This window comes from Protobothrops mucrosquamatus, unplaced genomic scaffold (assembly GCF_001527695.2).
Source record: "Protobothrops mucrosquamatus isolate PMUCROS unplaced genomic scaffold, P.Mucros_1.0 scaffold45, whole genome shotgun sequence".
NCBI lineage: Eukaryota > Metazoa > Chordata > Lepidosauria > Squamata > Viperidae > Protobothrops > Protobothrops mucrosquamatus.
This window is the reverse complement of record NW_015386427.1, coordinates 1,563,130-1,587,976: the sequence shown is the minus strand read 5'-3', so window position 1 is coordinate 1,587,976 and position 24,847 is coordinate 1,563,130. Positions and strand designations below refer to the sequence as shown.

The 24,847-nt window shown below is 36.9% G+C and overlaps 1 protein-coding gene across 1 annotated transcript in view; it reads left to right on the top strand.

Annotated features, from left to right (window-relative positions):
- The window catches only part of PIP4K2A (phosphatidylinositol-5-phosphate 4-kinase type 2 alpha), a 55,796-nt gene that overhangs the window by 13,553 nt on the left and 17,396 nt on the right, over positions 1 to 24,847 (top strand). Inside the window, exons 2-4 of the mRNA XM_015811566.1 lie at positions 3,758 to 3,855; positions 10,224 to 10,320; positions 23,625 to 23,777. Coding sequence (XP_015667052.1) covers positions 3,758 to 3,855; positions 10,224 to 10,320; positions 23,625 to 23,777 — 348 coding nt within the window. The remainder of the gene's footprint in view (positions 1 to 3,757; positions 3,856 to 10,223; positions 10,321 to 23,624; positions 23,778 to 24,847) is intronic.

Genomic DNA, 24,847 nt, shown 5'->3' with positions numbered 1-24,847 from the left:
AGCCGGCAAGAACCCCTCACTCAAAGAAGCGTTGACGATTCCCTGGAGCCAGCCTCGTGTAACCTCCCGGGAGGCCAGTACCAGCCAGGAGGGACACGGATCCAGTAAACATGTGGTGGTGTTCAGCCGTCCCAGCATTCTGTCCATGTCCTCGGGGGTCACAGGATCAAACTCTTCCCATAAAATGGACTCAAGACCTACCTCCATTGGCCCACATGAACTAGTCCAATCGGAGGCTAACCCGGCCCGGATCCGATCGATTTTGTCATGCAGGTAACACCCAAATTCCTCTGCCCGACCCTGCAAAGGGACATCCCGCACCCTCTGATGAAGGAGGGAGCGGGACACCCTAAACAGGACGGCAGATCGGTTACCTGCAGACGCGATAAGAGCGGAGAAATAGTTGCGTTTCGCCACTCTTATCGCTACTAGGTCATCATATAGCATCTAGCAATGACAGGCAGCTTAAATATTGCCATCATATAATTAACAATCCTTCAAATGTTACTACATCTCATTTTTAAAAAAATATTTAATTTTGGATTAAAAAAATGAAACTATTTTAATATAGAAGTTTTCTATTAATACATCTCTCATTTGTGCTTTCATTCTTGAGATACTAAAGTTTAAAGTCATTTGTATCTCCTTTCCAAGAGGGAAAAAAGAACTGTAGCACAGAAGGTACTTTATTCTAAGATGTACCATTTATTTAGCATTAGTTACCAAAATGTTTAAGATGCCTTAGTTGAACTGTCTTTTGTATAACTTTTAACTTTATGAATTACATAATAAAAATAATCCAAAAAAGAAAAAGAAAAACTTTAAATGTCTAAAACAATGATGGCGAACCTTTTAGAGACTGAGTGCCCAAAAACTGCCCCCCTGCCCCCGCTCTGCCTCCCACCCTGCCTGCTCCGCCCCTACCTGCCACCTGCCCCGCCCACCCACAGGGACACGCACCGCCTCCATGGCCCGCAGCAGATCACCCAGGCAGCCCTGCAGCACCATGGCAGCCACACTCTCCTCCCACACCCCACAGCATCATCTGCATGCTATGAGGTGCACGAGTGGAGTCGTGTCCCTGCTGCCCAGCTATGTCCTTGGCTGCACTGCTCCGTGTGGGCCGCACCCAGGGGCGATTCTCCTCCAGAGAGGCTGTTGGTGAGGAGGGGGCCATGGGGGAGGCGGGGCTGGGGCGACGTTGCACGTGCCCACAGAGAGGGCTCTGAGTGCCGCCTCTGGCACGCATGCCATAGGTTCGCCACCACTGGTCTAAAATATAAAAGTTGGTATCTAAGCAAAATAGATATTCTTTTAAGATTGTTCAATGACTGGTATTGAAAGAGTTTCTCTATCTTTGTGAATATTGTGTAAAGTGCTACATAGTGCCCCCTAGCTGACGGTCAGTTCTCAGTTGCTTTTTCATTAACTTTCTCAAATGCTAACTTAGAAATGGGGTTTCCAAGCAAAAAGTCTCCAAGCATTGGGATCACCAAGCAGAAAAAAAGTTGAAGAAGACTTTAATTTTAATTTTCAGGTTCAAGTTGATACGAATTCAGCTATCCAGAAATATCAATTCTAACTCTATGCTTTGTTGAAGTGGATTTTCAAAGTTTTTTCAAATGAAGTTATTATTACATCTAATAAGATGTAATAAAAAAGAAAAAAAGGAAAGGATATGGCCTTTGAGGATCTGGGAAGTTACCTGAATGACAGGTGAAACCCCTATTGACAAGATTTTAGTGGAGAATTTTCAGGCTTGGTATTTCCATGTTAACTAGGACAATATCACCACTTTTAAACAAAATAAAGTCTTTCCAAATAGGGAATTCAGGTATGGATTGATTGTATCTGAAGTTTCAGAGCTTTGAAATTCAAAAAATAGAATCTGGAATTTAGACGAAAACCTTAAATAGCATGGAGGGGAATCCCGAAAGCATTCATCTTTGAGCAGAAAGATTACCAGAGTTAAAGGTGATCTGTTTGGCTATAGAGGGAGGTCATAGAAGTCAACAAAAATATGTAATATTTGCGGTAGAATTGCCTTGCATCATTTTTTACCTCTCAGATATGTGGAGATTCCAAATCTCATAATTCACAGCAAATGTATGGTTGTAAGCAAAGCTGCTGTAATGAGTTCATGTCAAAATATGTTAATTAACTTTTAAATCTAGTGTTCCAAAATGATCTAAGCCTAGACGAAGGTGCATGGACATCTTAGAAGCAGGCACAGGATTAAATGTGCATCATGAAACAAATATACTACCTTTTGTACATGCATTACAGTGGCACACATATTTTAAAAAGGGAATGGCATTTGCATCAAGATGTCACAATGTATATTTCATCATTTTATGAAATATTGACCCTTGGCCATGAATCTTAATTTATTTTTAAATATGAGTCTTAATTTATGTTTAAAATGTAAAAAAGAGACATTCTATCTCTCTAATGCAGAAGTTAATATGTCTAATGTGGAAATCTGTTATGACATCTGAATTCTAGAAGATAAGCCCACATGTCATAGCAGGTTGTCTCTTTCCCCAAAAACTATTATAATTCTAAAAAGATATCATTGAATAATTTTGAGATTAAATAAAGGAATCTTTAAAGAGTTTTTAAAGTATCACAAGGCTTGTTATTGTACTATCATTCAGACACATCCAAGATATAGATCAGGTTTTAGACAGCTTTAAATTACTTTATATGGTGTGAGTCATTGGCAGCTATCTAAGGTTTTAGCAAAAGCCTTTCAAATGCTACTTGATGGTTTAATTTCAAAATCACAGGGACTAAGTCTGCATGTTGTGAGCTCTAGATGTTGTGTTTTTTAACTTGAACAATGGTTTTTCTGTATGCTTTTATAAAATAATTTTCCACTAGGAAAAGCATGGATTTTGTTTTATTATATTGTAAATCCTTTTCCTTGCAAAAATATGAGGGGTTTCTTTCTGATGAAACCATTCATTTTGATTTGTGTCAGTGTTATTATACAAGTTAACTATTGTTTTCATGCTATTTGATTCTGTGAGTAGCAGATGATACTAAACCATTTTTTCCTTTTGGCATAGAAAGGCCCGATAGTGGCTGATTCCTTGAAGCCAGGCACCAAAATCTGGAAACAATTGATTCTTTTTCTATTTCTGTTTGATATTCTTAAATTAAAGAGGCATTGCTTTTGAACATTGCCTGAGAACAAAGACAAGTCAAGAGATTGCCCTGCTGTGCCTGTCTCCATTGTTTTAAATTCTATGCTGTCTCCCTGTAGTAAGTAATGCTATCTGTAATTTAATAATTGCTGAAAAAAAGCAGTGTGTATGTGGAGGGAATTGTATTTATTAGCAAGAAAAATTAGCAGTATATTAAATAGCCATAAGCAAACACAGCAAATTCAAATTTAATTCAGATATGAAAAAATGTGCTAATCAATATAATACTAATATCCCATACTTTCCTTGTGCTTAAATTTCTGCAGTAATTTTTGGAAAATCTGATTTCTAAACTGAGATAAATCTATTTTTACAGTTCATAGCTCTAGCACATCAACTATGGAATAATTTTCACATATTCTTTGTAATTGGCTTGTTTTAAGCTGAAGGATTTCATGCATTGTGTTTTCTGTCAAGTATGACTAGTATTCACGATGGTTAGAAAGTCAACATCTGGAGGTCTTCATGTTTTCCAACTGAGGCAGGAAGAAATTAATTTCTTCTCATATTGCAAATTTCTTTTAATTTCCTTTTTGTCTTCTTTGTAGATCAATGAACTGAGCCATGTTCAAATCCCTGTTATGCTAATGCCAGATGACTTCAAAGCATATTCAAAGATAAAAGTGGACAACCATCTTTTTAATAAGTAAGTTAGGCCAACTTCTGTTTTGTTTTATCTTTTTCAATTGAAATTAATACATTTTTACTTAATTTTGATTTTCTGAATTGTGTTTTAAAAAATATGCTAAGAGTATCAGCAGTTCTATTGTGGATTTGGTTTTTCATTATGTTTTTTTTTTAATTTGGATCCCAAAAGAAATTGAAGGGTGGAAGAGGAGGAATTCCAATGGAGTGAAGGAAGCAATGTGCCTGTTCTCCTTTGTAGGCCTGATGTCCTAGAATGTGATCCCTTCTCCAAAAGGTTGCTTCCAAGCTAAATTTCCACAGAATTTCAGCTCTGGTCTAAGAGAGTCTTCATTAGTATGCATTGACTAATAGTGCTTCTCAGTATGACTTTAAAAGGATCCTATTAATACATTTTAAATTATTCTAAGAGGTAAACTGCTGTTAGATGTTTGGGAATTCTGTAGTTTGGAAAGTTATGGCTAATGTAAAGATTTGATTGTTATATCTGTTGAGGATTTGCTAAGTCAAATACAGTCTATTTCTGGAAGTATTTAAGAAATAGAAACACAGACATGTTTTATTCCATATGCACACAATCAATTGAATCGGAACTGCATAAGTGGAATATTCTGTTAAGAGCAATTCAATGTCATGTATATTAATGTTGAACTAGTTTTGCAGTAATAAAGGCTTAAAGACTGATTAGAACTGAATCCTGCAGGTTATATCAGAGACATATCCATAGAGTGGAAGAAAATATTTTTCTGAAGCTAGATGCAGATTTTGCCATTTGTGGAGAATTGCTTGACTAGCAGAGCAGAAATGCATAATTCCAAAGAAGTGTTTTGGAACATTATATAGTATGAGCAATGGATCTCTTTGAAGCAGACATTTTGAAGCATTCTAAAAACAGAAACATTTGCTTTAATAACTTGGTTGTGAATTATTCTGGGTATTCTGTAATCCAATTCTTTGTGCCCTTAAAGTTTTGAAATTTTGTGCTAATTTATGCCACTGAACATCTAGAATTCATTTTATCTAACTATATTGACTCTTGTAAAGAAGAGGTCTCTACCTGTATGACGTTTTTAGTCCAATTCTTCCAGTAATGTCTCCATATCACCCGTGACTCACTTGTACAGATCTCTGAGAATAGCTTTAAGTCCATCTTTGCCTGGCTGAACATTTGCCTCAAATTGGGAAAAATGTGGCATTTGGAATTGTAGTGCAATGGTCTTTGGGAAACAGCAATTTTGCAGGCTTCTAAGTGAGAATAATTACAACTGTGTTTGGGTGTATTCTTGATCTGAAAGATCTGAAATAATATGGCTATAATATGTATGTTAATCACAATAAATAGTTTCAACTTATAACCACAATTGGGACTGGGGGAGGAGAAGGCAGAGTTATTAGCTCAATAACATGTTTTCTTGTAGCCCCTTCCTGTTTAACTGTATTATTAGTTTTTAGCAATTTTTAATGGAATAGAATAGAATAGAATAGAATAGAATAGAATAGAATAGAATAGAATTGGAAGGGACCTTGGAGTCTTCTAGTTCAGCCCCCTGCTCAAGCAGGAGAATCTATACCATCTCAGACAGGTGATTATCTAGTCTCTTCTTAAAACTTTCCTGTGATGGAGCACCCACGATTTTTGGGGGTAAGCTGTTCCACTGGTTGATTGTCCTCACTGTCAGAAAGTTTCTCTTTAATTGCAGGTTGCTTCTCTCCTTGATCAGTTTCCAACTATTGTTTCTCATCCTTCCCTCTGATGCTCTGGTGAACAACCTGACCCCCTCTGCCTTGTGGCAGCTCCTTGGATACTGGAACACTGGTATCATGTCTCCCCCATTTCTTCTTTTCTTTAGACTAGCCAAACAGAAGTCCCGCAGCCATTCTTCATATGTTTTTGCCTCCAGACCTTTGATCATCTTAGTTGCTCTTCTCTGAATTTTTTCCAAACTCTCAACATCTTTTTTGTGATATGGTGAACAAAATTGGCTGCAGTATTCCAGGTGTGGTTTTACTAGGGCTTTGTAAAGCGGTACTAATACTTCGCATGATCTTGATTCTATGCCTCTGTTTATACAATCCAGGATTGTATTAGCTTTTGTGATTGCTGCTGCACACTGCTGGCTTATAGTCAAGTGATCGTCCACTAGGACTCCAAGGTCCCTTTCACATTTACTGTTTTTAAGCCAGGTCTTGCCCAATCTGTATTTGTGCCTTTGATTTTTCCTAAGTGTAAGACTTTGCTTTTCTCCACCTTAAAATTCATTTTGTTGGGTAGGGCCCATTGTTCGAGTTTGTCAAGATCTTTTTGCATCCTGTGTTTGTCTTCTGGGGTGTTGGCTACTCCTGACAGTTGGTGTCATCTGCAAATTTGATGAATTCCCCTTCAATTCCCTCATCTAAGTCATTGATGAAGATATTGAAGAGTACTGGGCCTAAGACGGAACCTTGTGGTACCCCACTGCTAACTTCTCTCCATGTGGATGTAGTGCCGTTGAGGACTACTCGTTGAGTACAGTTTGTCAGCCAGCTACAGATCCATCTGGTGGTGATGTTGTCTATTCCACCTTTTTCTAGCTTACCAAGGAGTAGGTTGTGGTCTACTTTGTCAAATGCCTTACTGAAATTCAAGTATACTACGTTCACTGCATTTTGCTGATCTACTAGTTTAGTCACTTTATCGAAGAATGAAATAAGATTGGTTTGGCATGATCTGTTTTTAACAAACCTGTGCTGGCTACTAGTTATGGCTTTGTTTGCTTCTAGTTGTTCGCAGATCTGTTTTTTTGATTATCTTTTCTAGGAACTTCCCAGGTATTGATGTTAAACTGATTGGCTTGTAGTTTCCTGGGTCTGTTATTTTTCCTTTCTTGAAGATGGGGACCACATCAGCCCTTTTCCAATCCTCAGGTACTTCCCTGGTGCTCCAGGATTTATGAAAGATGTGGTGCAACAGTTCTGAGATAACATATGCCAGCTCTTTCAGAATTTTGGGATGTAATCTGTTGGGTCCTAGTGATTTATACTCATCAAGGTCGGATAGGAGTTCTCTTACCATTTTCTTGCTTATTTTAATTTTTGTTTCTAGTATGTCTTTTGCAGTGTTTTTTTTTTTTTTGGTATGTTGGGCTATAGTTTCTTTTTGTGTGAAGACTGACACAAAGAATGAGTTTTAAGCAGCTCTGCTTTCTCCCTGTTGCCTGTAATTTCCTTGCCATCTTCTCTCTTTAGTGGGCCTACAGTTTCCTTGACTTTTTTCTTGTTGTTAATATGTTGGAATATGTTGGAATATGTTCTCTTTAATTCAAGACAAGTTACACTGTTTTGGATTAGAGGAATGTGAAGGCAAAGGCACAGATAAAGGTCCTATTGTGTATTTGAATGATATGGGGAAAAGAAATGATATATCATCCGTCCAGCCTCTCTCCCTTTATAGAAATCAGCCAAACAACCAAAGATAGAAGAACACTTTGCAAGAAAAGGATCTTTTAAGTAAACAAATGCTCCTTTTATTTCAAACAAATCTGATGCCTTAGAATGGGATCTTCAAACAGAAGTAGAAAAACAATAGTTGTCAGAGCACTCCTTATCTGTTAGGGAAGAACTAAATGGGAATCAGGACTCCCTCATGGATTCTCATTGTGTGTCACCCATTCCAAATAACTACCCCATCTACTAGCCTCAAGGGAAACAAAACAAGCTTAAAAATAAAAACCAAAATCAGGCTCCCTGAAAAAACTCAGTAGAATTTATGGCAAAACAATACCTGTTCCCAACTCAAGCTGTGATCTTAATATCCGAACATTTCTCAGCAATAAAACATGGACAGAAGATGGTGAAATACAATGTTGAGGCTTATATTCAAAAGCACAAAACTGGACTTTTCATGCTCATCAAGGCTGATAACAATTGGTCCATCTAACCTTCCTATCTGAGGAATGTGTGCTGTTAAAGAGCAAGCAATTAAACAGTAAAATAATCCGACAAAATGTCACAGTACCCACAGTACTCTAACATCACTGTAAAGCCTGACAAAATAAAGAAGATGGGCTTCACACATACTGAAGTTCCCCAGCTACAACAGAAAAATATTTCTAGTTCCAGCTGTTTGTGGCAGACATGACAAATCATTCTCAGTATTTTTTTTGAATAGCTAAAATATCAGACCCAGGATTCTAGGAGAGCAATAGTAATTTCTCTAGGCCAATTTCTTCATAGCCAAAACAGCCAGATAGACCTCTGTGCTGTTGAATAGCTCCCAAGTGTCTTAAACCATAAGTGGATTCTTCTATCTTTCAAACTGGATTCTTCTATTTTTCAACCTACCATCCCACTGATGTCATTTAAGATGAAAGCACATTCAGATTTTGTCCACGGAGTCTTTTGTGAAAAAAAATCAATCTCTGTTCAATTCTATGTTGCCTATATCAAACAACCTTATTAAGTCAGTTTCCGGATGCTTCTGGGGCAGCCACTGCACCACTCCCAGATTTGAGAAAGCAAGACCATGAGAATCAGATTTACTAAATGAATACTCTCCAGGTATAACTGAAGCTGGCCTTATCAATGCTTTTGGCTCCTTACCAAGGGCCAAACAAGATAATATACTACACAAATTAGAAAATATGAGGAAACCTCTATGGAATACCATGGTCACAGCTGAGTCACTGATAGGCCGTTTCTTCAACCTCAGCCATTATTTCCCCACAATAGAGAATGGAATGGCTAGATATTATCCCCCAATTGATAGCTTCCCAGATCTTTATGAGCCAGTAGGGGATCTTGGGCTGACCCAGGGCTCCATTTTAGCTAAGGAGAAGTTCTCAAACACATCAAGACATGCAATTGAGTCTATAAGCAATAAGCAGGGGGCTAGAGGCAGACCTCTTGCTAATTCAGTTGTTCAAGAGCAGCATACAGCAAAAACTACCAATCCTCCAATCAGTATTGTTGAACAAGACACTACAACATAAAATCTATTGGACTGTTCTAATTTCATTGTCTCAAAGCAAGATTCCCTGGAATAGTTACAGAATTTGCATGAGACAAGCCAATGCTTAAGGGAAGTCTGGTTGTTTCCCACTGATTCTTCAGTTCAACACAACAATTTCAGGTCGTTGGCCTGCCAAAATAAAAAAAAAACCCCATTTGACTGTTCTTGAATGGTAATGCGATTTCCTTATTAACTTGGAATATTGCTGGTTTGCACCATCAAAAAACCAACCCTTTTTGATTATCTATCACAATGTTATATCCTTTTTCTTCAGTAATCTTGGGCTACATCAGAGGTGAAGCTGGATGGCTATTGGATCAATTCTATTTTGGCCACCCCAAGTAATGCAGGAGGGAGATCCCACTTGTTTATATAAATGGCATCAATAATTAGTGAGGATTTAAACTCAAGGATGGGGCGAAATGATCATGCATCATTCCATCAATTTAAGATCTTCTATGAGGAGAATACCTTAGAGCAGCAGTCCCCACCCTTTCCGGTTTGGCAGCCCGGCACAGGTGGGGGGAATGATTCTGTGTAAGTAGCAGGCGAGTGCACACAAGCGCACACAGCTCCATTTGTGTGAGTGGCACTGCTCATGATAGCACAAGCACCCACCACTTGCATGAATGGAGCTATGTGTCAGATGCAAGAGCCTGCCACTTATGTAGCCTGGTTCCGAACGGGCTGCGGCCCAGTGGTAGACTGTGGCGTGGGGGTTGGGTTCTCTTTGTACATGAGAGAATCTAAGGATTCAGAATTTAATTAAGCAGGTTTAGGAGACAGACTGATGACTGTTGCGTAGAGTTGTATATTCTTAAGAGCTCTGTGGAAGAGGATCACTTGGCAAAATACTCTTTTGGGGAGGCAGGGAGGATTAGTAGATTATTGAATTGTGTCATGTGATCTTCTAAAAAATGGTATGAAATATTGTTAACCTTAAATTAGTTTGCAGCAAACGAACCAAGCCACATTTTGGAGGCTGAGATATGAAAAATAAAAACTGACTCGATTAAAGGGGTGCACACAGATGAATAGGACTTCCATCATTAAATAATGAGTCCTCAAATGAGTCCTGTCTAATTTTGCTACCTTTTTTACTACAATCATTAAGCTAATGGGTTTCCCCTCGTGGAGTTTGTTGGAAGCCAGCTGGAAAGGTTGGAAATGGTAACCTCGTGTCCCACTTATCCAATTGTGCCAGGTTCCGAATTTTGATGATATTACCCCAGGAATGCTGCAACAGTCATAAGTACGAGGGCTGATTGTATATCATTCTTTCAGTACCATCATAACTTCAAATGGTCAATAAAAAATAGTTGCAAGTTAAGGACTACCTCTATATACAATTCCTCACACTGAGTATCAAATCTCTTTTTCAGAGAAAATATGCCAAGCCATTTCAAATTCAAAGAATATTGTCCAGTGGTTTTTCGTAATTTGCGAGAGAGGTTTGGAATTGATGATCAGGACTTTCAGGTAAGCTGGTTATCATGTTAAATAAATCTTGATATTTAGGAGATGTCTGATTAGGTACTTTTGCTGGGAGAAAGGTAGGTGGAATGAAAGGTAAATGTCTGTCAATTTCCAGATGTAAACTCAGCTGATAATAGTGAGACATATAAGATTATTTAATGGGTGTGTTTGTTTCCTTTCTGTATTTCACTAAGCCTTTGTGGTTCTAAACAATGAGTAGTGCATATAACAAGTCATAGGTAAGAAGCCAGCTCCTGCTGTGCAATGTGTTGGGCTCAAACATCTATAAGTTGCAGGCATTGTGTCCCTCTCAATTGTGGAAGTGGTATGATTAAAACATAGAATTTCAAAGTAAATTTCAAAATATTCTCAAATACATTACAAGTGAACTTTTGGTATGAAACTAAAATGTAACGATTTACTCTTTCTTTCTTTCTTTCTTTCTTTCTGTTCTTTCTGCATTTTAGCTGCAGAGAAGACTCTCTTTCTCCTTTTGCTTTGCAATTCTTAAATTACCAGTGGGATTGCCACTTCTTCTAGTTTTATTATTAGCTAATAATGAACTGATAACTACTACGATTTTGTCATGTGTTTGTAATTGTCTTTACAAATAAATTGGGAGTTGTGACTGTATAAAAAAGATGTGGTCATGGTATATTTTCAAAGATGATATCTAAAGATAATAAGTCACCTAGTTTTGCACTACCTTTGGCAGTCCAAGTTTGGCTTAAACTTGTTTCTTAAATATCTTTGATGTCTCATTGAGTGTCTGTTTGCACATACTTCAGGCTGGGTCATTTTAAAAAAGGTTGCACTCCTTTGTACATGTAATCTATGCAACAAACATTGGTTCCTTACCTCAAATCTCATGCTTGGAAAAACTTTCTGGAGGTGGTAGAATAGTGAGATTTCATTTAATATACACAGTGTCTTTTGTTGTAGGCAAAGGAGATTTCATTTGAAATCTGAGAGAAAAGGTAATTCATGTGAACTGAATTTACAATGTTGCTTTTATATTAAGTCTTTACAAAAATTTTAAAATGTTTATTTGTATTGTTTTTAAAATAATAACAGAAAAAGAAAAAAAGGCAGAAAGCAAAGTATTTATGATAGGCATACATCATCAAAGAAAAATGCATAGCAAATACTTCTAAAAAATGACAAAAATGCAACAGAAAAAACAAAAAAGGAAGCCAAGTATGAAATATTGTTATAACAGTAAACAGTTTCAATTCTATATATCAAATGCAAATATTTTGCAAAAGGGTATATATTTCTAATACATTTACATAACTATTGTGCTTTTTCAATCCTGTTTTGTATAAATGAGTCAGATAATTGATTATGCTTATCCATACAAAGTCTGTGTCTACAGGCAATCTGCTCTTAGGTGGTCTGTGTAATGAGATCTTCGATCCATTGAATGAATGAGGGCATGCATTTATCTTTCCAGTGCTGCAGTATCAGTCTTTTAGCCATAATAAGGACTTGGAGGATCCATTTACATTGTCCAATTGTTCAATTCCACATACCATGGAATTAGAGAGAATATTATCCTCTGAAAATTGTATCTTTTGTCACATAGTCACATTTATATACAGGCAATCCTCCACTTATGACCATTAATATAACAATGGTTCAGTTACAATGGCACTGAGAAAAATGACTTTAAAACCATCTTCGGAATTATGTCCATCACACTACCCTTCTTGTCACATGGTTATGATTTGGGGCTTGACAATTGACTTACGTTTACAACCAGTTGCAGTGCCATCCAGTTACATAACTGCAATTTGCAACCTCTCATCCAGCTTCCAACAAGCACAGTCAACGGGGGAGCCACATTCATTTAACAACCATATGATTTGTTTAACGACTGGGGTAAAATGGTCATTGATGACTTGTTTTAAGAACCACATTGCTCATCCACCAAAATTCCATTCTAAATTGTGGTCAAAAATTGTGGACTATATATAGTCTGCTTTCTCCCAAAACTTAATACGGTAAGTATAGGACATTGCAAAAGCATGTGTTTTAAAGAAGCATTGTTTGTTTGCTTGCTTCTTTATATACTATCTGTCTCATTGTTCAGAGTGACTCTGGGTTGCTTATAATAGTATAAAAGCATAAATACAAAAACTTTAAAAATTAACAACAAAAATTAAAAGCAAAAACATGGACAGAATAGGGGTGGACTTTGTCACTCAGTGAGTAAGTGGTAATCAATAATTATCTGTATTAAATCTTCAACAAAATGCTATCTTAGGTAATTCTTTTCTATACAAACATAGTGGAGTCATATGAACTGAATTTATGTTTTCTTTATGTCAAGTCTGACTGTTGTTCAATTTGACCCAGTATTAGGCTTTCTGATCACCAGCTGCTCCTGTCCTTTTCAACCAGAGATGCCAGAAGGTTTTGCCTTTGAGTAGTTTAGGTTGGGTTTGCCACTCAGGTTTTCTCTATACTCATTTTTTTAATGATAACTCTGATTTTAAATACTTAAGAAACTGTGGCTTGGGAATTACCAAACCTAATTTAATTGTCAGCTATACTTTTAGCATAGAACAGTGCAGAGCAACCATGAGCAAAATGGCAGATTTCCCAGGTTGCTTAATAAACCATGTCAATGTAATTAAAACAACTGCTCTCCCCAGATGTCTTTGGAATCTCAATATATAATTCTTGATAAGTTGTTCCAGACATGATGGGTTCCTAAATTGCAGTTCAAGGATAATCTGTGGCCATTGCCCTCTAACGGAAATTCATTTTGTTGAAATACTTGAAACTTTGTAGTGACAAAATGCAGAATAGTGCTGTTACTGATATTTTAACTCACACTTCCTTTTTAATAGTTTAAATTCTTTAAATTGTCACATTTAATTTCTATATTAGGACATCTATTCTAAGTAGGTCATGACTAGTTTTATTCTGTTCATTTGGAAATCACAAATACTAGAAGTAGCATTCTTGAGTTTCCCACCGGTATATTTTCTGAAGGTGTTGCAGGCTATTAATTATTCAAATGTTTACATGAATGAAAAGGCTACTGTGATTTTGATTTGAGCTGATTAATGTATTTTCAGACTACTGAGGGACCTAATCAATAGCTGTCAGAGCACTGTCATAAAACTAGGACAGTAATTAGTAGAAGACTGTGACCTTTCTCAAGCAAAAGGCTTCTTGGATATAATCAGTATGCTTGCAAATAATGTATCATTTGGAAACAAGTTGCTTTGCCCAGCAATCTGCATTTCTAGTCTCAGTATTTAGAGTCATTCTTCAACCTTTTTTTATAGTATTGACAATTCTACCTTTTGGATTTTTTACTACATTTTTTTAATCTCTCATAGTCAAGAGTGCAATTCTCTTTCAAGTCCTGAGTAACAAATTTGTTCATGGGAGGAGGGGGTTAAAAAGGTCACATTCTCTGCATATTTTGCAAGTCAAGTGGGCTAAACTGCTTCTCTCCATCTTACTATATCTTTGTGAAAGCAGACAATTGACTGATGTCTTTTAGCATTTTTAAATCTTCCCAAAAAAACCAGGGCTGATTCCAGTTTTATTATAGTATCCCTTTCCTACTCACTCACCCCCGAATCAGGCTCTCTGCAGTTATGCAGGATTACAGTGCCACTTCGCTTGTTCAACGGCCATTCCTTAGGGATGATGGCAGTGATGGGAAAGAAGCAAATTGAAAAGGTTTGTATTATACAGGTAGTCCTCAACTTAAAACCATTCATTTAGTGACCATTCAAAGTTACAACGGCACTGGAAAAAGTGACTTACAAATGGTTTTCATTCTTATGACTATTGCAGCATCCCCACGGTCATGTGATCAAAATTTGGGCACTTGGTGACTGGTATGTGTTTATGACTGTTGCATTGTCCCAGGGTCATGTGATCACCATTTGTAACCTTTCCAGTAGGGGCAACCAGATTTGCTTAACAACTACCTGATTCACTTAACAACTGCAGTTATTTACTTAACAACTGTGGCAAAAAGGTTGTAAAATGGAGCAAAAATCACTTAACAATTACTTAACAATGGAAATTTTGGTCTCAATTATGATCATAAATTGAGGATTGCCTGTAGATGGTTAGTTAGTGTCTGTCTCCCCACTGCATGGCTTTCCCCCCCCCATCGTATCCTAATTTAATGTTTTTATATATAAAGAATACTGAGGGTTTTTAAATTGAGGATGGCTTTTATTATTGCACATGGTGCTTTTATCCATCTCCAGAAATATTTTACTCTGCTCTGCTTTACTTTATTATTGCGCAGTTATCGTGATATATCTCAGAATCCCTAACTTGGGTGGTCAACAGCAGTGCTATCTGGAATCTCCTAGAGTTGTGGTAGTACCTCAGGTTGGAACTGAGAAAACTAGATTTGAAAAAAAAAATGATTTCACATACTTTCAGGCTTCAGTGCCTTCATTTTATCTTTTTTAGGGGATTGATTGATTTATGACTCCAGGAGATCCTATTTGCTTTTTGTGTTACAACCCTCAAAGACCTTAGATAATCTTTTACATGACAAAATTATGCACTTGTGCCTTAAAATATCAGATTCATATTTTGGGTTTGGCACTGCCTATACCATAGCAGTTCCATTTCAAATTACCCCCTCCCCATTCAGGTATTATTTGGCTTAATAATTTCAGCTTAAAATTTTATTCATTCTGACTTTTCTACCTTTGACCTCTGTTTTTTAAAAAACCAGTTTTGCTGAAAGCCCTTTTAATATCAACTGTTAGCATATAAGCCAGCATACTGATTGAATAGGTTACATGCTTGCATAAAAATATTTTCATTTTCTGAAAAATTAAGAATTATAATTTAATGATTAATATACCAGTAAGAAGTAGAAAAGATTGGAGATTAGAAGAAGCTAATTAAATTGACCTTTAAATCCTTCCTGCTCTCTTGGAGGTTAATGCTAATCCCTAAACACCTATGGTGCAGATAGATTTCAAAGGAAAAAAGTTGCCATTGCTTTCGTTTATCCATTCGTTTTACTGAGAATGTATTAACATAGCACATTACGTAGGAGGACCTTTATCCTACCTGTCTGAAAAGCCAGAATAAGCAGGAATTATGCAAATTAATGAGGAATATATGATGTTACTCATTTAAAAAATTATTTTGAATTTTAGCTAACTTACTATATTGCTATTTGGAGTTATTGTCTCACATTCAAATTTGGTAAGCTATTTTTCTTGTAATTTTATCTGCTCGTCAGTGTCTTTTATGCTGACACTTGGCCTATCTGTTTCTCAGTATTCTTTTTATCCTAATCTGCAATGGTTTCTATTTGAATCAGTGTTTGCTTAGTCCATGAGTTGCTTACATGTCTTCCACCGACAGTTTATTTGCAGTCTCTGGAATTCCCTTTTGTCAAAAAGGAATGATGGGGTTTTCCAGTTTTTGAGCTGGGATCCCCTCCTCCCTAAAAATTAAAGTAAACTCACATTATTTAAAAAATACAGATTCCTCTTCAACAAATGGAAAATGTCAGCCTTGACCACTTTGTATTATTTTGCCACTTATTTCTGGCACTCCAAAGTGTCAAATGTTGTCTTGGTTAAAGGTTCCTTTAACCTTAGAAGTCTTTTTTCACTTTCTTCCTCTCTAATTACTAAAATCCTTTTCTTCTTGTTTGGGCCAATTGCTCCAGCTGTTGTTTCTGCTTTCATTTGTCCTTGCTTTCCCATAGAAGTAGTAGGACTTGGAATACATTGGTTTTTGGGTCTTCCATGCAATCTGTCAGCAAATAATATCTTGATTACTGTTATTGAATGATTATTTGTAAATCATTGTATGGATCATTTTGTTTGATCTTACTAAAGGTGTGCATTGTTGGAGATTATAATTTGAAAGTAAGTATTAACAGCTAAATTAGCTGTTTGATCTTGATAATTGTAGCAATGGGCTAATTAAAAAATAACTATATAAAGTGCTTGATGAAATTAAATTTAAATACGTCTTATCTAAGAACTGATAGGTAATTCCGTAGAAGCTGCCTATGTACTTTAATGTTTTTTCCTGTTTTTTAAAGAACTTTAGTGAACTGCAATAATTCTGATGTGAAGCTGTTTTGGTTAAGGCATGAGCAAGCTCATTGTATTTGTTGCCACTTCAAGAAGCTGCATCTTTTGTCAATCACAAGCACTGGTCACACAAGTCCAAGAAAATAAGCAGTTGAGTTCAGGAGTGTTGATACCTTGAAAGTTTAAATAATAATTCACATAGGTTTAGATAATACTTCACTCCATTGGCTATGTCCTATAAATAGCTGAAAATAAACTCATATTTGTGCTTATAATATGGTGATCAGAGTGGCAAATAGTACTTCTTTGACCTTATTGCATCATCCCAGCACCCTTGTTGAGGCTGACCCACCTCTCTTCCAGCCTATTGTAAGTGGCAGTAGAGTGCTATGAGAATTCTGGACAATATTTCATGGTAATAATGTTTAAATTCAATCAAATTTTGATTCATTTAGGGAGAATCTGGAGAAAACAGTGACAGAACTTGCCATGTTAAGTGGGATATTTTTCATCCTGTAAATATTGAGGAAATGGATAAGATGCTTTGTAGTATGTATAGCACTGAATTGTATCCCAATTTGAACAGAATTCTTCAGCAGTTTGTTTTTTAGCTGGATTAGAGAGAGATTGTCAACTTTTTGTTAGAAGAAGGTATGCTATAGTACCAACTGCCTTGAAAGAGGAGGTATCACACACACTCTTCCTAAAAAGGCTTCTCTTAGAATCCAGGTAGGTTAGACAACTACCATTCAATGTCCAGCCTTTTCTTTGGGAGAAGGAGGTAGAAAGTAATTGTTAGCTATAAAGGACTGTTGAGGAAGCAAGTTATTCAGACATTTTTAAGTCAGGGTTCAGATGTTGGCATGAGATGGAATCTGTATTGATCATATTAGTGGATGAACTGAGGAGGCACATAGGTGTGGGGAGTGTGCTACTCCTGATCTTCTTAGGATCTCTCAACAGTATTCAGTGTCTAGGGCAGGCATGTCAAACTCAAGGCCCGTGGGCTAGATCTGGGCCATGATGTGTTTAGATCTGGCCTGCAAGCAGACTACTAGGAGGAGGTGATTGAGTAGTTACCTCCTTGCTTCTTCAGATGTCTTGTCAGTGGCAGCAGCACTAGCAAAGGACTGGGCAACAGGAGCCTTTCCAACGCATGGAGTTGTGCAGCAGCAATAATCTCAGGGGCAAGCGGACATCAATCTATGACAACTTACAGAGGCCAGGTGGGTGTGACTGGGTAGATGTGGTCAAGTAGGTGCAGCTGGCCCGGCCCCACTAACTTGGGATAGCTGGGTCAGCATGAAACAAGTTGCACAAGCTAACTTGACTTGGGAACAAGTTGGTGCCCCACAAGCTCCTGGCCTCCCCAAACTGCCAGCAGCCAAACGCGTGCAGGCATGCACACTCACGCACACCGCTTTCCAAGTTTGGGGGCTTTTATCCATAGAGGAAGGAAAGGTCCTTCTGCCAATCATCCCTCTGCCAGGCATGATTGGCAGCTTGCCAGCTCAAATGTGGATAAAAGTTTCCAAACTTGGAATGGTGTGTGCGTGTGTGCATGCAGCATTCCAAAGGAGATGTTCTTCTCCCAGTCCCAGACATCCAAGCATTGGTGTTTCGCTGCCTAGTGTCCCCTCCCAACAAAGCAGGAGGCAGAGGGCAATGCTGCTGCACGTGGAAGTGCAAAGTCAAACTTCTGCCTTGACAGATCTCTGGACAACAAGAGGAGGCAGGGGAGCAGCACTCCCTGGTCCTGCACGAGGGAAGCTGGCCCTTCTCAAAAGGGAATCCTTTTGAGAAGGATGCTGGCTTGTTGGGGCAGCCTTCCCTCACACAGCTTGCCACCAATCAATTCAATCAAGAACTTTGGCATGCTCCACGCATGCACACACACAGACACCATTCCAAGCCTGGAGACTTTTATTCACATCTGAGTTGCCAAGCTGCCAATCATGCCTGGACTTGGGGAGAAGAACCTCTCCTTCCTCTGTGGATAAAAGTCCCCCCAAACTTGGAATGCGGGGGGGGGGGTGCTCACATGCGTACAGCCTAGTATTTACTTAACATGAAGAAAATGATACCATTTCATTGAAGTATGAAACAGTGGCTGACATGTTCTCTACCCCTTCTTCTCTACCCCTTCTGTGAGACATGAAAGAACCAGTGCTAGAATCATTAATTGAACATCCCATCCTTACTTCTTTATGTATTAGGTTTCTATTCTAGTTATCCACAATTAGTTCAAGAGGACAGGCCAGGTTTTGCCACAAGTTCAAGAGGACAGGCCATTCTCCAGGTTTTGCCACAAGAATCCTGTGAGTTTAGGTTCCAAGTTCACCCAAGGAGTCCATGGTTGAAACTAGACTTGACCCTGGATCTCCACCAGTTTAACTATCACACCATTATATTAATATTGAAGGAACTCTATTATGTTTGTATATAATATTCCAAAAAGTCTTATTCCAGTGCAGAAATAAAGAACTATATCATCTCACAGAGAGGAAAGAAATGTAATGGAAATCTATAAATGCTATAAAGTAGCCTGGAGCCAAACTCATTAAAAGACAAGTAGGAACTGCTTGGAGCATAGGATTCAGGTTCATTTCCAAGTTCACTGTACAACATCATTTAAAATATATCAGTAAATTAAACTTCCTTCCTAATGATTTTTTTTATCAGAATAAGCTTTTTATCACTAAGATTAAGAAACAGTTCCTTTAGAACAAACTACTTTTACAATATAACCAAACCAATGTGCAATTGTGTGATGGCTTCCTAACTTGAGAAATTTTGCAAACAATAATTCTTGAACTCTTTCTATTCAAGAGTTAGAATCCCAGAATTTACTGTAGTAACAGATTTTTACTTTGGCTCCTGATAAACTTCCTGAAATGGGGCAAAATACTTTCCTTCTTGTTAATCCTATTTCTTAGCAAATATATTGTATGTAATAGTGGAAGGCACTAGCAGATTTTCCTACAGAACTTACAGAAATGTTAATTGTAATAAGCCTCATCCCATTTTATGTACTGCGAGGCTTAGCAAACCTGATGCCAAATTCTGATTTGTCCTGTTCTAGTGAACAATCCATATGCCTTTGGCTACATGAGACAGCTCCTTAGCCAGCTGGTTTGGAATGTCTCAGAAGAGTAGCAAATCATTAGTTAATTTTTTAATTGTATTTTTATACCGAGGGAATATTGCCTATGGAGATTTCTGAAGTGCCAAAATAATTTATAAGTCTTGGGTACCATGACAGAATGTCTCAAAGTCTATTCATGCATTTCCTTTTAATTGCATCTTTTATCTTTACATGCCTAAAATCCCAGTCATCTTGAACTATATTCCAGTCAAGTAACCAGTGGCACTCATATACCAAATATTTGAGGATTTTACCAAAAGAATAAAGGTACTTTTTATTTATCTACAAAAACTGAAGTTTAACTAGCAATGAATATCTATTCTGGATTTTCAGACTTACAAGAAAACACTTGAGGAGTCAGGCAAAGTGGGTGGCCTTCAGATTTTTGCCACAATAGGACATTTAAATCAAGTATGTCATTCAGATATCTAAGCCTCGAGGTTCATAATATATTTAATAAGTCTTAGAAGTTACTAAAGATGACATTTGTTGACTCTAAATGTCAAAATCTATATAGAAGTACTCTGCAGCAGAAACAATTATATATAAAAATAAAAATGAATTTTGCACACATTTTTGTCTTTCAGTTTGAAATTGCTTAATGCATATTTAATGGAAATATGGGAAACTCTGAGTGGGAAACTCTGAGTGACTCCTTTTGACAGCTGATGTAGCAACTGTTTATTGATAGATGGACTTTAAATCATGTGTATCTATTTATGTGTTAACTAAAATAGTATTTTTCCAATGTGGAAATTGTCATATGGGTCTGACAGCAAGTCCCAGCAACCCCAGCCAATAATATGCAGATAGGAGAAAGCAGATCTGAAAGACTATGGTTGAACAGTGATTCTATGCAAAATAAAATAGGGCATATTAATGTAAAAAAATATCAGCATCAGACAATAAATTTTTGAATAGATTAATTGGAGACAAAAGATCTTACTACTTTAAAGATAGACTACAAAACTTAACTATTCAAATATATTAGCAAAAATAATAAACTCCTGATTTAAAACTGGTTGGAATTCTGAAGATAAAATACTGCTTATTTCATTTCAGGATAATCAGCTAACATATTAAATATTATTTTACCCAAAGTGATTTCTCTATGTCGCAGATACCCTTTAATTAGAGCAGGGTCCCCAACCCCCAGGCTGGGGCCCACTACTGGGTCGCGACCTATTTGAAACCAGGCCACGGAAGAAACAGGCAAGAGCAGGTGCATGAAGCTCCACTTGCACAAGCGGAGGATGCTTGCACTTGCACACAAGGCTCCATTTGCGCAATTGGAACTTCACACAGGAGCACCCTCCGCTCATGCAAGTGCAGCTACGTGCATGAGCCCAAGTTCACTCCACTCAAGTACCTTCCGCTCGTGCAAGTGGAGCTTTGGGCATGAGTGCAAGCACCCTCCAGTTGCGCATAAAGCTCCATTTGCACAAGTGGAGGGTGTGTGTGTGCACCGTGCGCAAAAATGAAGCTATGCGCCAAGCCCGCCACCAAGCTGGAAAGGTTGTAGACCGTTGGATTAGAGTTAATGGTTAGTGTTGATATGATCACACTTTGATGAACATGATTTAATAACATATGCTTTTGCTGATGTTGTTTTGTGGCAGAAATATGGACTTTTAGACAAAAAATTGGTTTCCTGTTGTTGTTTTTTGAAAGACCTAAAAAATGGAAATGTTATCAAGAATGCAATTTTGGCTGCAGCTGAATTTTCCTAATCTAATTCACAGTTCTAATTCAGTTCTGTTTTTCATACGAAATGAGGAAAGGAGTAAAAGAAAACTGCTCTTCTGTACAATAGCCAGAGGAAACAAGAAAGCAGCTATAGATGAAAAACTGCTGCTTCAAGGAGGGAAAAAGCCTCCCAAAATTCCTTTCTGTGATATTCTGGCCTTCTGAGCTGGATCCTGGAATTGGATCAGCACCCCATCTCCGTTTTAAAATAGTGATGCCATACATCTGCTCATCTTCTTCAGTTCCAGAATAGATCAGCAATAGCTACACTGAGCTTTGGGAAGTTATTGTATATATTGTATAGATACATGAAATATAGAATGATTCTACATTTAAAAAGTCCAGATCAATTTATATAAAAACTAGTAGAATATTTTTAAAAGCTGCATTAAATCTCAAAAATTAAACACAAAAACATTAGATCATAGATCTTGGAGCCTAGAGGTTGTGCAGGACATTGCTTAATGCCTTTAGAACTCCAAGAAAGAATAAAACAGGATTAGCAAAAAATCCAAAATCAAGTTATTTTGCTTCTGCTGTTGAAAATAAATTGGAATCTGGCATATTGTCTTAATGTTCAAAAAGGTTGATATGGCAATAGATGTGATAGAAGCCAAGATATTTTGGGTTTTAGATCAGTATAATTCCCATCAGATCTGATACAAATACTGCCTTGGCAACCACAGGACTTACCTTCCTACCAGACATCATTCGTTGTTAGATTTTTTTTATTTTTAAAAAAGAAATGGAAGCTGCAAAGCAAATTGCATCATGGTTATTTACAACATAAATAAACCTTTGGGCCTTACATAAACCCATGGGCATTTTTAGAAAATGAAATTAGTGAGTGGCCAGGGTCCAGAACTGTTTGAAAGTATGCCCATATCCCTGGAATAAAAGATAGTATTACTCTAGAATAGAATAGAATACTTTATAAGTTTTAAAGAGTGAAGAACAAACTCATTGGAATTTTGTGACAATTTTTGTGACATGTTCTTAAAATCCCAAATATGCCTCCACCTTAAAAAGATTACCTAAATTTTTATTCTGCTATTGAGTTTTTACTAAATAGGCCTTCTATTTAATATTCTGCTAATGTGGAGAATATATTATACATGTGTTTCTAAAGAATTTTTTTTATAATTCATTTTCTATGATACATTTTTCTGTAGCTTTACCCAGCTATGCCATTCTGAATTTACCCAAATGTAAGCTAACATATCTTTAATGAAGATAGCAGTTTTAATGAAATGACCCGCATTTTATATTCTGCTCAAAAATCTAAACTGACACTCTTGGCTCCATGTTGTGATGCAAGGAAGCTTTTTTGCATCCTTGTTCCTTCAAAATGACTTTGTATCTTGGAGATGTATGTATGTATGTATATTTTAATGCAGTTTGCTGCCAATTTAATACTAATTTTCAGAATACGTTAAGATGAGAACTGAGATAAGCACATTTCAGGGGCACTTTAATCAAGCTATGTAAGTGTCTAGAACTATATTATATTTATATTTTGTCTTACAGAAAGCCTATGCATTTGCTCATCTATCAATTTTTCTGTTTATAGAAGAATAAATGTTAAATTTCAGTTTGTATTATGTATGAAGAGGAAAAGACTTCTAACTATTATTAGCAGTTTGTGGGCTGGATGGCAGGCTAGCATGTTTCAGGTGTATTCCTATTTTTTTCTCACATAGTATTAATTCTTTGTATTAAATTGTATATGTGGCACGAATTTGAAAGAGAATTTAGAAAATAAAGGTTGATTTTAATTCCAATTGCAAATGCAAACTACTTCTCTTCCCCTAACTTTTAAGCATGAAGATCAAGACAAAGCTCAGTCAATTTAAACTAAATTTGTACTAAAATGAATGGTATATATTGAACACATTATGTATATTCACCAATATATTCTCTCTTGAACCATTTGTTTCAGTGTGCAATCCTTTATTACATGGTCAAAGTAGATTGGCTCCAGGATATTCCTTCTTCAAAATATCAAAATGAAACTGCAGAAGTATCAAAACATGAGACAGAGTTCTAAATATGCTTTCCTTCCCTTTCTAAGCTCTGTTCTATTGAGACCTTACTTTCTCAGCAGCCAGAACACCCTCAAGTTACAGTTAATGAAAGGTTTTTCTTCTGTTTTTTGTACTGTTTATTACTCTGTTTTCTCTAGAAGCATCATAACTCTATTTACAAATGTCACAACACTATTAATTGATTTTCAACTATGATCCTTTTGCAAGATGTTTCTGATATAATTCAAGTATGTTTGAGTATAGCAAGTCCAGTTAGACATTTTATCAGTTAATTACATTAATTTCTACTTCTGACACCATCTTTAATTAATATGACAGAATTCTCTGACAAGAAGTTGTCCACTTGCTAATGATTCTCCAGCTCGGAGTGGTGCCCGATTCCACAGCTCCTACGACAAAAGATATGTCATCAAAACTATAACAAGTGAAGATGTAGCAGAAATGCACAATATCCTGAAGAAATACCACCAGGTAATTCATTATTTACTTTGAGAATGAGATGGTTGTAATTACACTTCATTGATTAATTTTTTGTATAATGCCTTAGGAAATGGGCATTATATCTCAGGGGCTTGTGAGTACCAAGTGCACACACACATGTACAGCTTCCTTTGTGTGAGTGGCTCACTCACATGTGCACTTTCCAATTGCACAAATAGAGCTTTGTGCGTGAATGGAGGGTGCTTGTGTTAACACGCAAAGCTCCATTCACATGAATGGAGGGTGTTTGAGTGAAGTGTGCTTGTGCTCACTCACGAAGCTCCACTCATGCAAGCGCCCTCCGCTCGTGCTAGTGGAGCTTCACGCACATGCGCTTTCCCATTTTTCCTGTGGCCTGGTTTTGAATAGGTCACGACTCTGTAGTGGGACACAGCCTACAGGTAAGGGAATCCCTGGTCTAGATAATAAAATTGCATGTTTATTTTAATTTATCCTATGATGGGACCAAAATGATTCAGATTTCTACAACCTATGAATAATAGCACCTTTAAACATCTTCATAGTTGATAGTTTACCTTTTTGCAAAAAAGGTTTTCACAAATTAGAAAATGATCTAATTAAACTCTACGGTGATTAATATGAATGTAAAAAAACTGCTCCGTGCCCTTGCTGTGGAATTCTCTTTTAAAACTGAAAGAATCTGAACCAGTTCTATTTTTAAGTGTTATTCTCACACAAAACATTACAGGTCAAGATTTTATACTGTGGGAATAAAAATGCAGATATGTATTTCAGTTTTATATAGTTTGATTTTTATTCATTCTCTGTGAACTTGCAAAATTCTAAAATATACTTGAACTCTTGAATCCAAATAAAAAAATCGTTTATTTTGATAAAACTATATGCTGGATGCTCTGTCCAAATTAAATTGGAATTTATTGAAGTGATCAAAATCCCGGAGAACAAAGTGAACAAATTCAATGGAGACAATTATTGTTATAAAATAAAGATTTGATCAGTAGTGACAGTGGCTGGACAATAGATAAGTTATTGTACTGTATCTAATAGTGATACAATAATATAAAAACAATGATGTTATA